We start from the raw sequence: 13,472 nt of genomic DNA on the forward strand, positions 1-13,472 counted from the left end.
TTGACTCACCATCGGTACTAATGAACTTCACTAAATTACCTCACTGTAAAAAAGGAGGAAGGACATAAACTTCTTAACCGACTAATTAACAAAAGGCTAGCCTTCAACCCTTCACCATAGGTGAGGCACCTTTTAACCAGGCATGCCCGACACCACCGCCAGCATATACTAACTTCGTATATTATCAAAACGCATTATGCAGTTATAGATGTTGCGAAGTCTCAGATCAATAACGTAGAATGTGGTGTGCCCCAAGGGCCTATCATTAGAGTGCTGTTAGTGTAAAAATATAGTAGTTCCGCCGTGAAAAAACTCACAAACTGGTAAGCTTCAAACATTTTCTTTCCAGGGCAGCGACGGGTATGATTATCGGTTTCATGTCTCCATAACCTATGCTTGCTAAACTTTAGGAATATGATAGTTTCAGTGGAGAGAAGCATACGCTTTATCAATAACTTGTTCATGTTTTTTCGTCAGACGTATGATAAATACTACAGGCCGATGTTCAACAAAACTGGCTTCATGAACGCCGTAGGCATGGTGCGACCAAAGTCTCGTGGCAGCGTCAAGCTCAACAACACGGACCCGAACGCATCGCCACTCATCGACCTAAAATTTTTGTCTGAGCAAGAGGATGTCGACAGAATTGTAAACGGTGGGTGCCTCAAGTGATTACACGCATCGCCATAACGGCGTCGCCACTGCTATGTCGCCATACGATGACGCAACATTGTTGTCACGACGTAATGTTGTGACATAACAGACCGAACGGTAAAACACAGCATAGTGTTTATTTACTTTACCGCATTTTGTACATTTTCATTACACGACTGCCTATTACGGTAGTGTGCCGCATTTGCTTTGACACAACAGCATACTCGGTTTTGAGTGAAAATAGATGCTTACCTGTGAGTTATTGCGTGAGGGCTTATCAAATTACCAGCAATATTATTTTTTGTAATAGCCCCCTTTATAGATGCTCTGCTGAATTCGTATATCACAGGCGCTTTTGTTTACAGAATCAACCTTGAGCTGAAGCTCCTTGTCTAACTGGCTGGTGCCGACAAGTTGCTTTCGTAACAGTGTTTAAATAGGCGTAGCTGGCTGCCGCACAACCTCTAGGGGGCAGGAGGAAGAGACTAAGCTGGCGCGTAGAGCAGGTGCAGAAAGTCAGAGTTAATTACACTCTAACTAACAGGTATAAATATTTCACAGGGAACTCTTGTATCAATTCACTGCAGTGTCGGCACAAATGTAACTATCAGCTTACAACTTTTTGCTGTCTTACATCTGGTTAACCAGAGACGTACCAGATAATCTGTCCTAATTTATTACGTGATTATATTATATTTTTATTTCAAAGCTGGGCCTTGCTAATTTATTATCACACTCAATTTATTCCATTGTGTAAGCTTCATCTATATATCTAACTTCTACAACATCTGTATATTTAATTTTACTCTTAGCCCTACATGTGTTTGTACAAATGAGTTTTGAGTACAAGTGAGCGCTGTGTCGCGTTTCTCCACAAGAAAGAGAAGAACGAAATTAGAAGAAAAAATACGGCTCGAGCTGGGTGCCTAGGGACAAAAACATACCTGAGCAAATATTCTCAACTAAATAAGGTATGTGCGTGCTGCAGCAAAAATCCGGAGACCACTTAGCATATCCTAGTGGAATGTGAAGGGATTCACCCAGTGACACCCGTAGGTAACGTACGTCTTCCACAAAAGTTTGGCTCAAAGTAGACGGAAGTTTCAACCGGTCAGCAGTCGAGGTAATCAAGGGAGATTAAGAATATTGTTCGGGAAGAAAAGACAGAAAAGGTTGATACTACCTGGTGTGTTACAGGCATAGGTAGTGGTACAAGGCAGACATGGAAGTTTTGAGGAAGAAAAATATACTAAGGAGATGTATACAAAAAACGCTAGAATGAGAAGTATATGTATAGCATATCTTAGTTACTCAAGAAGGCAAGGTGACTATTTGTCATCGCACCCTTTCAAAGAGGATGCCAATAAATCATCATCATCGCCACCGCCTGTGACACCGTGTCTCGGGGTTTCGAGGCCACGATCCCCGTCAAAGCCCGCTGCATTTCTGTTGTCAAGATGCACTATATCATGTTGCCGGTTCACCACATCTTTTCTAGCACAGTGCATGGGGACAACACAATTTCGAAGTGAATGGTCGCTGGATCCCCGAGGATTAAACAAACGGAAAAGAGAGCGGTGGTGCGCAGCCGTTGCTATCTCATCGTGGTCACCACGTGGTGATTCCGTTGCCGTCATACCGTCTTGGTAAGGGTGCTGTCGTCGTCGCGGCGTCATTATTTCCGTCGACACCGTGCAATTGTCACCCGCCGTCGTCGTCAGGCCACCATCGTCTGGCTGTTATGTCGGCTGTATTAAAAGCACGTCGACGATATTTTGCGCTGCCATCCTCAAACAGCGCTATGAAAGTCAGCAACATACTTCGTTAGTGTCAGTAGTGCGCCCATTTTGTTTCTGCGGACCGCACAAGCTGTCATTTATTTTGAGAATCACCTTTGATTGTTTATGCAATAGTCCTATGTACACTTCGACTTGCCTTGTCATGCTCTGTGCACTAGCTTGTTACCCCCTTTCCCCCGCTCAGTGTGGAGGAGAGCGAGATACGTGTTCATGAAAATGCTGCTAAGGAAAGCGGTTGGTGGCCTGACGAAAACAAGTTCGCTTATCGAAAGGTTGGATCCAGTGACCACTAATAATAATTGATTTATCACTTTGGACTTCCATCTATTTTCATGTCATGTATTTCTGCCTTGCTTTGATGTGCACGAAAATTAGGAATTTTTTCCCACATTGGCAACATAGCGATCGTTTACAACTGGTCAGCTTGAGAACGAACTAATTTCCACACATAACCCCCACAATGATTAGGGATATGGCGCCATTTTGTATTTACGTACTTCGCCCTAGGAAGTAATTGAACACTTGCACTCCAGCCGGGTGTTAAGCAGTTTACTGTGCTCTGTTTCAAACCGAGGAATCCCGCGTTTTACTCGTCGATTGAGCCGGTCATGTAAGCTCTTTACGGACCTTATTTAAAGCCTTACTGCTTACGTTCAAACTTGTCCAATATAGTTTAACAACTGACGCTTACAAATATGTGAAAAGCTATAACATGCTCAAGGAATTTGCGTCATAATCGTGTTGGTGAAATAGGTCGATAATTACCAGGAGCGTGCCTGTGACCAGGTTTGAAAAGGGGGACGACCTTAGCAATCTTCCAGTCCTTAGGTAGTTGACCAGATGATAATTGCTTCAAAATGAGACACAGAATGCCACTGGAAATATAGCGAACTCGTAGCCCTTTTTCCAGCTTTGGGAAGTAAACATAAGCTACTATAAAACATTAGTATTTTCCCATCTGTTTCCTAGAAGGATATTTCACGATCATTAGTACAGAGGCGAGAATAAACATAAATTGGCCACAAAATAAAATTGGCGCCACAACATCACATTGCAACACGAAAGTATTTCATAGAACTTAATCAATCGAGGGCGGAGTAATTTACAATTTCTGTAAAGTACAAGAATAACAGTTACGAATACTCCAGGAAAGCAACACAGACGCGCACGAAAGAAAAAGTCATAGAGAAGATGGCTCCTGTAGTAAAACAAATTTAAAATTCTGCTTAGTGAAGTAAAGAAAAGAGATCGTTTTGGTGATTGCTTGTGGAGTTTGATACCAGTGTACCTTGACGTCTGAATTCGAAATTTTCGTAGTTCGTGTTCATTGTTAACAGTGGTCTACACTAAAGAGGGAGTGAGACGAAATGTTTTTAACAATCTAAAACGCATTAAAATTCTCCTGGTTAAGGCAACTATTAGTCAATGATGTAGGTGAGGTAAAAGCAAACAAACATAACATATACTTTTTCAATAGAATGTGTTCTTGCTAGATTGCATTAGAGAGATAAAAAATTATATTAGGCGCAGTCAAGGTGACAAACATGAAGTCGGTGTTGAGTGGTAGTCCATAAGCCTAGTATTCTTCAGTATGTTTTATTCGTAAATACAGCTTAGCCAACGTTGGCTACGCAAGCGACCTGACCTTAATGAATCGATTGCTCTTTTTGCATTCTTCCGCACTAATACCTCACCAGGTACCCTTAAAGTGATGCAGCTCTTCAACACGACTGCCATGAAAAACATTGGTGCTCAAATCTGGAACGGGTCTTACCCAAACTGCGAGAATCACACCATTTGGTCACGGGAGTACATAGAATGCTTTGTCCGGCAGGCTGCTTTCCCTGGACAACACGTCTGTTGCACATGCTCTATGGGTGAGCACAAGAATTCAGTCGTCGACTCGAGACTAAAGTGAGTCAGCGGTTCTTCTACGCTTTTTGTTACCAATCTTTGAAAAGTGAAACCAATTACCATCCAATCAGGAGAACGGCCTACACGCTGCGTTAGATAGGGTTCGGTTCAGGTTAGTGTCCTCGCTCTCTTAGCCTATAATAAAAATGAATTTGCTTGCATTAATTTTTTAGCATTTTGAAGCAGTTGCATGTGTTCAGGCTCCGCGCTTTCACTGAAGAACATCCAGGATGGCCCTTATATACAACACAAAGAAGGAAGGGCACACACATGTGAATTTACGCGTGTTTTGAAAACTGCGGAATGAGGATGACTGAAGACACGCTGGAGCAGTAGTCACCAAGGCTTTAGACGTGGTTCCATGAACACTTCAACGCGTTTTGCCGCGTCGTACTACGTCTGTCATGTCATGTCTTACCGAGCTGTCGTGTCGGAAGAAACAAGCCCCACAGAGGTCTCTGACAGCTGAAATTTAGTCAAGGCTCACCATGGCGGATAATTAGTTTTTCTTGGTTTTCTCTGGCGGTTTTTTGGCTCTGTAGTACGCAGACTATTGCCACAAACGTGAGGCGCTGAAGGTCAGAAAAATACAGTCTCGTAAGGATATCGTTTAAGAACATTTTGTGTTCTTTGTCCGGTTTATTCCAATGCATAACAGCTCGTGCATTCACACATGTATAACCAAGTGGCCCCAATCGTACTTTTACGGACGGTGAAGTGGTCCCCAGTTCACAGCAGGTTGAACATAAGGCCAAGAAAAATAGACATTTGCCCACTTAAATATTGGTTTGTATGCTGAGTTTCCGTTATACAAAATCTGCGTCCCCTTGCTAACTCATATTAAACGTATGTATTAACGACTATTTCTATTGTCATGCAGGGTGAGAAATGTTACCAACGTGAGAGTCATGGACGCTTCAGTGATGCCCAGAATCCCAGCTGGAAATATTAATGCGGCAGTCATGATGATCGCGGACAAAGGATCTAAGATGGTACTGGAAGACTATTACGCTCCTGTGAATGCAGCATGAACAGAGAAGAATACTTTTTCAGCATTACTAACCACTGCTACAATAGCGTAGCGCGTAATTTTATTGAATCAACTCAAATAAATGTTCATCGACCTTTTTCGTGTTTCTTCGATACCTTGTGTTACATATGAAGTCTACACGAAACTCCTGGCTTCAGTTTTCTGTGAGCTCATCAAGTACACTACTCGCGAGCACTTTTTGAAAGGTAACCAAACAATCTTTATTTGTTTATGAATCTTGTTTAACTTGCTCTTACAATAAGCGACATTGTAAAGCGTACGTACTATCCTAAATACTGCTGAAAACGTAAAACCTCGAATCGCGAACCTTCGATTATTGCATTTACTATACAGAATGCCGGCCAACCTCGAAGCAAGGCCGGTGCGATTATCAATAAAAAAAAAAGACCCTGATGATGATCAGAGAAAGAGAAAAAATGCTATAAGCGATGCCGAGGCTCGTTGACGTAAAAAGCACTTTAAGTGCAACAACCTTTAACACGATTCTTGCACGGCTATTTCCACAATGACTGGTCAGCAGGAATTACTTTACCGGATGCTTTTTTTAGATCAAACATAATTTTTAAAAATCAGGTGTGACAATAGCATAATTCTTGTCATTGAGCTGGATTAATTACTCGAAGAGGCGGACATTACTTGCATGAGAAATTGACATGCACAATCGACTAATTCATAAAATTTCGCTAATTAACGTTTGAATTAGTCACTTTACGGCACATATTGTAATTTACAAATTGAAGCCAGTGGTTGTTACCCTGAAAATTTGTTCCACTTGGAAGGAATTTTCAGGATGACACCAGTTTCTACATATTCGTTCCCAATATATGCGGCAAAATACATGGGCGTTCCAGTTACTTTTGTGCTTCAATGTATAGAACAGCGTTTTGGAAAAAGTAAGGGGAACAATAGTGAGTTTCGGCCGCAAGTTTCCCGGCGCATTTCTCGAAACTCTTACGACTACTATTGAGAAAAAAGAAAACATATGCCTCAACTCCTATGTCCAGTAATCCGATACGAAGCATATAGGATCACAATTAAAAACATGTTTCTTCCCATATCTCATATGATGTTTTGGTACGACCATATGGGAGTTATGGTGAATACTGTTTTTTTTTTTTTCATTAGGGATCCTTAGAAGTCGTCTCAAGCGATGTGACATGTCTTGCAACCTCATCAGCTACTACTCGTAAATTGCAATATTTAAACTAAACTAAACTAGTTTCTAAACTATTTATTTAGCAACATAATTTGTTTTTTTTTTAATTAGTTGAATATGCATTTGATTTCTCGTGGGACGAATGTCGGTCGCATCGAGTAATCCTGTTCAACGACTACAATTACACTGTCTCTCACAGGCGATTTTTTGTATGGTCTAAGGAACACACCCCGTATATGCTCCCACGGGGAGCAGAGTTGCGCGGAAGTCCGGCACCTTCCGTGCAAAATGAGCCAAGGTTGTAAGGAAAGCCACTCGGCACATTCATGGGAGCCAAACTCATCTCGACATCAGTGATCGTGGTCGACCAGCGTAGTCAACACGCCTTATTTGGAACACTCTAGGGCCATTTTATTACGACAGCTTCGACAGTCGTTCGATTACTTTTGAACGAACAGAAATATCTGGTTCCATGAGCTGAGGCATATTGTAAGGCTGGATATTTTGCTACGAACAGTTAGGTGGCGGCATTTGTCGAAATACACTCCAATCAGCAAATGTGAGCGAGACCACGACATAAAAAAAGAATACAGCGTAATTTTCGCATCACACGTAAAAGAAAGAGACCTGCAAATTCTGGAAGCAGTTGCCTGGAATTGGCCATCAAGTAAAGCGCAGAACTATAGTGAAGCGGTCGCCCTGCCATCACCTACTGTGTTTATCTGTGCTTTAGCGATCACTACGCTCTGCATGATTGCTTCTTGAACCCCCTGATCGTGCTTGGCATATGAAAGTGAGAGCGGTGAACGCTTCCTGTGGGGGCCTCTAATTCTACCTAGAGTCGGCGGGTAGCACCACCTGCTTTTAGCCGCGAGCGCACTGCAGCATGAATTGGGTCCACGGTGCCCGCCTGCAGTACGCATTACACACTCTGTCACCAAGACACATTGCGTGCCATCTAAAACAGAATTTGCTCCGCTTCGCCAAGGTGAAGATTCTTCTATACGCTTAGTTTAATTATGATGCCGTGATGTGATGCCATTTCGCTTCTTCACAAAGTCAGCGAAAACGAGAAATAACGTGGACGAGCTTGACAAATAATGAATTTTTTTTTATCTGGCTGCCACCGACGCCACATCAATGGTTCGCACACTTATACATAACGGTTAGCTCCCTATACCGAAGCTCGCTTATTGCATCCGGTGCTTGAAATGTTGACCACGGAATGTGACAATGGATCCGTTTCCTTTGACATGGCATCTACTCAGGTGATAAATGCGCTGACCTGCAATGCGCCACGAAAAAGATGGAAGGGCCATTTGGCCATAATGGCGAAGTATAATTTATCTAAACACTAAGAACAAGCTTTGGCTTCTTTAGAATGCAATGTAATTCATCTTTACCAATAACAGCTTAACAAGGTCCATGTAGACGCTGTCAAAACAGATAAAATCACGGCGAACTGGTGGGGTAGCTTCAAGGTAGCGTCACTCGGCCACCTTCTTTCGTTCTCGCGTTTTTTATGGCTTACCAAGCCCCCCTCTCACAGTAACAGTAGCTGTTTCGGTAGTCTAGAAGCCTAAACTACTAATACAGTTACCGTAAATATAGTTGAGCAGCGTGCTCATTTAGTGTCCCCTTAAGTCCCACGTATTCATGCCCGGAGTATGACCAGAGTTCAGAGCAGAGTTTCTGAATTTGCATTACTGAAAGACTTGAGGAGGAGCCTCAACACATAATTCTCCGATATCCAAGAATCCCGCAAAAACAAAATGTTTCTTGTGCTTGTGTGCAGTGTCGTTCAACGCACGCGATTCCATCTGTTAAAACTTATCGAATTCAAAACAGTCTACCAAATAATAGTAAACTTCAGCAAGAGTAACTTGAGAATGGTCGCTATAAGCTTGTTGGATGCACAGGAGAATTATAGAGACGGTGGCTTTAACGTCTTTGTCTTGCGGACATCCTAGTGTGCTGCTCGGTTTAGATGCACGGTGAAAGATTACACAACACAAGCCGTGAACATACAACCGGTAGAAATACGCTCGTAAGCGTGCACACACATTTAAACTTCTTCGAGAATGTTGAGATTGGAAGCTTTCAGGAAGACTATACAAGTGTCTTACTCTTGGTTCAGCGTTTCAGCGGTGCTTCTGCACGTGTTAAAACAACGTCACGGAGTGCGAGGCATGAGAATCGATGCAAAGTTGGTGTTGCCTTAAGAAACCGTCACTTAGATAAGACAGCGATCGGTCACTAAGGGCGTCATGATGCACCGAAAATGACGTTGCGTGCCCAGCCCATAGGATATGACAGCTGTGCACGGTATGGCGCCTCATGGCACCAACTGAGGCAGCGCCGAGCAGCTGACGCTCGGAAAACTTCCGCGTACACACTGCCGCCAAGGTCAAATAGCATGCAATGCTATCTGTAACGATATCATGTAACTCCTCGTGAGCAGGCTGTCTCCGCTTCGCCACCGCAGCCTGAGGACGTCAGCGCTTGCGTCACCCATTCGAAGCGGCACGTTTTAGAACGTAGCCTTTAGGCGTCCGTTCCTGCGTTGAGCGTCGGCGTCCCTCGGCGGCGTAACCGAGCAAAAAGCACAGCGAAGTATGAAAGAGCGAAGTTTTATCGCTTTGTTGTTCTTTTTTATTGGAGCAACGGTCTCACATTGCGGCGAGTACACTCGATGACGTGCTGCTTCTGAGATCATGCTCAGTGCCTTGACTCAAGGCACTGAGCGTGATCTCCGAATTCATAATTTATGTTTTAGTACTAAAAAACTACTATGTATATATGTATGTACTACTAAACAAATACTATGTTTTAATCGTTACATTGCTTGGAAAATTTTAGCATGCGAGCCAAAACCGTTATGAACCGTCACGGATCATATTTTTTTCATTCCGGAGCAGAAACGGAACGGAACTTATTTGAGTGGAACGAAACTAAAACCAGAACGAAAAACATTTCGTTCCCACACCCTGGCGCAGGCTGGAATTAGTGCACCTTTTTCTGTGGCGAATAGTTTCTCACTTATTTTTTTTTTTTCGTGATAGTTCGCATCCGATAATTCGGTCATTTTGCAGGTAACATTTTTTTTATGTACTTGAAGAGCAGTCCTGACCTCCGGCCGGACTGCACCGACGTGAAGCGTCTTTTCTGTGTCAGTTGTGGCTGGTCGTTCCCTTTTCGAAAGCTTACTCAGCACTACTTTTAATGACTGAGAGTCCTGCATGTGATGTTTGCGGATGCGATGAGAACATTGACCACTTATTGCGCCACTGTCCTCCATTTCAAGCACAAAGACAATCTGTCCAACACATTGTCCCCCAGCGTAGGGTAGCGAGCCATGCGCTTGACTGGTTAACATCCCTGCCTTCCTTGGAATTCCTCTCTTTCTTGAAGTGGGAAACCGGGAAGCGCGATGAGCCGAGAACTGACAGAAAGTAAACAACACAAGCGCCGCGCTGGTTCGCACTGCAAAAGCATGCCATATCAACTAGGCCAACGTCGCTTGCTGTTTAATTTTGTGATACTTTAACTGATTAAGTGCTTCTTTCAAGTTTTTGGCAACCTCGTGCTAGTGGGGGTTCATTTATGAAGTTCACTTCCTTCCTTCGAGCCCGGTTTTCCATCTAGTACTTGTGCACAGCAGCGTCGCACAAGATAGAATACAAGGATTAATTATCCATGTTTTCGTCGTGCTTTTTTACCACTCATTATACATTGGACATCCAGTTCACGATGTACTAAAAAGAGTTCGCAAAATGTTTGTTCCTCCTAACACAAAAAGTTTCTTTCAAGAACTTCATTCTGAAACCTTACCTGTTTAAACGTGCTTTCAATGAAAAGGTGTTTTCGTTTGTTCTCTTAACTGCCGTCAGTGCAATGTGCCGGAAGCAATCGAACATTGTATTAGCTGCAAAAATGCCATCCTCTTTTGAGATATTATTTAGCGAATTTTGAAAAAAAGAAGACGACTTCGACATCAACCCCCCCCCCCCAACTGTGCAATACCTGTTGCCAATTTCTTGCGATGATGAACTTTCTTAAATATGTTTAAATGCAAAGCATTTCTTAGCATAGTCAGGGCCAAGATCATACGCGAGGCTAAACAAGGTCACAGTTTGTCGCCGTTGTCACTGTGCTTGTATAGATAGGCTTAGACAATGAGCCATTGGAGGAAAAGAAAAACAAAACAGGTGTGCTACTGTTAGACCGCGGCGTCAGAAGTTATGTGGCACATGTTTAAACGAAGAGCAAAGGGCAAAATTAACAAAAAGCGAAGATTCATGAATGAGATCATAAATGCGGCTTTTTAGGAAACCAACAGGAACAAATCAACGTCGTTGTTGTGACCTGTGCATTTTCCAAAAGAACAAACTTAAATTTCGTTTATCAACTGGAATAATGTTATGATCAGTGCCGACGTTAAATGAAAGGTTAGCCACTAGAATTTCATAAATCAGCCAAAGCCTGTTGCTATGCGAAGTTCCAAAAAGCGCTAATGCATCCCCGCGCTCCTAGTTTACCAGAAAAATTTCGGCCCGCCCACCCACTATTTAGGCAAGGAGAAAAACTTCGCCATAAAAATGCATGGCGCGTGTCATCCTATCACCCCTGTTTGCATGGCCAAGAAGCAAGAACATTTATTCTTTACTTCACTGTGTTCACTTTTACGAAGTATGCTTTGTTTATTGCATTGGCTTGAGGGACACAACGCATATATTGAGGTCAACGAATTCCTTGTCACGCTTCGCGCTGCAGGTGGCGTCACATGAAATTCAAGGAAGTGCCGCCGTATGCGGATGCTCAAACATGCCACCCTTGTTGACAGCATCTTCAAACTACTTGCACTTTCAAGATTTCAACCACAAAATTCATTTTTCTGATTTGCCAAAAATATAGAGGCCCACGCGACGAGAAGGCCGCCAGAGGAGGACCAGTGAGCCATAATCGAAGTGGGCATCTCGGTGGTGGCGATCGTAAAGCGTTTTGTGAACAGCCTGAGATACTACAAGACGGTCACGAGCAATGCGGCGGGTAGTTTCGGCGTGGGCAATGGCATCCAGGGCGTAGGAGCAAGTGGCAGATGAATCTGTGGGAAGCAACGAATCAAATTGCAGCAGTGCTTTGCGGCTATACAAAAGATAGAAAGGTGAATAACCCTCAGTGTCATAACGCGAAGAGCTATAAGCGAAGGTGGCAAAGGGTAATGCACAGTCCCAATACCGATAATCTTCCGACACATACATAGCGAGCATGTCGGTAAGCGAGCGGTTGAGGCGCTCAGTCAGTCCATTTGTTTGTGGATGATAAGCTGTCGTGAACAGATGATGAGTGGAGCAGGATTGTAAAATATCGTCAACGATTTTGGCGAGGAAACAACGGCCGCAATACGTTAGGAGCTGACGAGGAGCACCGTGTTGTATAACAACACCTCAAAGGAGAAAATCGGCGACATCGGTGGCGCAGCTCGTGGGGAGAGCTCGCGTGATAGCGAAGCGAGTCGCGTAATCTGTTGCGAGCGTAATCCACCGGTTGCCAAGTGCTTACATAGGAAAAGGTCCAAGCAGGTATAAGCCAACAAGGAAAAACGGCTCGCCGGGAATGTCGATCGGCTGCAGTAGGCCAGCTGGACCCGAGGAGAGTCTATTGCGGCGTTGACAGTTCACGCAGGTTGCAACGCATCGTCGAACGGAACGGTGAAGGGCAGGCCAGAAGCACCGACGGACGCGGTCTAAGTGCGAGGGACGGCCTCAGTGGCCAGCGGTGGGGCCATCGTGAAGCTGCACGAGCACGTCCGAGCATAAGTGTTCTGTAACGACAAGAAGCTCGTTGAAACCGTTGGGATCAAAGTTGCGCCAATACAAGACACTGTCTTTTAAAATGAAGAGCCGGAGTGGGGGGTTCGAGGGTTGTGCGGTGAGGCGATCGATGATAAGATTGCAAGGAGTGGTCACGACGCTGCTCGATTGCGATGTCGAGAAAGTTTGTAATGGATATAACACAGCCATAAGTGTCGTCGTCGGTGAGATCAGGTGGGCAAGCAGGATGTCGAGCAGGCAGTCAGCATCGTGGGGCAGTTGTCCTAATTTATACGCCACAGAATAGGTGTATTCCTGTAACCGTAATGCACAGCGGCCGAGCCATCCCGTAGGGTCTTTCAGCGAAGATAGCCAACAGAGGGCATGGTGATCCACATCAACAGAGAAGTGTCGCCCGTAAATGTAGGGGCGAAACTTCGCGATTGCCCACACAAGAGCGAGACATTCACGTTCGGTTATGGAGTAATTCTGCTCAGAACGAGAAAGGAGTCGGCTGGAGTAGGCAATAACGCGGGACAAGCCATTCTGTCGTTGGGCCAGAATAGCGCCGATGCCATGACCACTCGCATCTGTACGGACTTCGGTTTCGGCGGCCGGGTCAAAATGAGCCAAAATGGGCGGATTCACGAGTCTAGTAATAAGTTCGGAAAAGGCAGCGGCCTGGTCAGGTCCCCACGAAAAAAAAAAACGCTTTCCTTGAGAAGACGAGTCAAGGAGCGGGCGATGTCCGCGGAGTCCTCGATGAAGCGTCGAAAGTAGGAACATTGTCCTCTAAAGCCACGGACATCGTTCGACGAGCGTGGAAGCGGGAATTCCTTTACAGCACGGACGTTGTCGCGATCAGGGTGTATGCCGCCAGCGTCAACGAGGTGGCGAAGGACTTTGATATGACGGCGCCCGAAATCGCATTTAGCAGAGCTGAGCTGTAGACTAGCTTGTAGGAAAACCGTAAGAACGGCGGAGACGCGATGGAGAATTAAGAGAATCGTCTTGAAACAACTATGAATTACTCCGCGGCTGAGCAGACCTCCCTGTGGTAGTTTCCAAGAGTGGAGGCTCCTAGA

The 13,472-nt window shown here is 44.4% G+C and overlaps 1 protein-coding gene across 1 annotated transcript in view; it reads left to right on the plus strand.

Moving 5' to 3' along the window:
- The window catches only part of LOC129383396 (glucose dehydrogenase [FAD, quinone]-like), a 31,936-nt gene extending 26,442 nt beyond the window's left edge, over positions 1-5,494 (plus strand). The window contains exons 9-11 of the mRNA XM_072284125.1: positions 478-655; positions 4,151-4,367; positions 5,248-5,494. Coding sequence (XP_072140226.1) covers positions 478-655; positions 4,151-4,367; positions 5,248-5,398 — 546 coding nt within the window. The 3' untranslated portion in view covers positions 5,399-5,494. The remainder of the gene's footprint in view (positions 1-477; positions 656-4,150; positions 4,368-5,247) is intronic.
- The last annotated feature ends 7,978 nt before the right edge of the window (positions 5,495-13,472 follow it).

Source organism: Dermacentor andersoni, chromosome 8, assembly GCF_023375885.2.
Source record: "Dermacentor andersoni chromosome 8, qqDerAnde1_hic_scaffold, whole genome shotgun sequence".
In the NCBI taxonomy this organism is placed as follows: Eukaryota; Metazoa; Arthropoda; class Arachnida; order Ixodida; family Ixodidae; genus Dermacentor; species Dermacentor andersoni.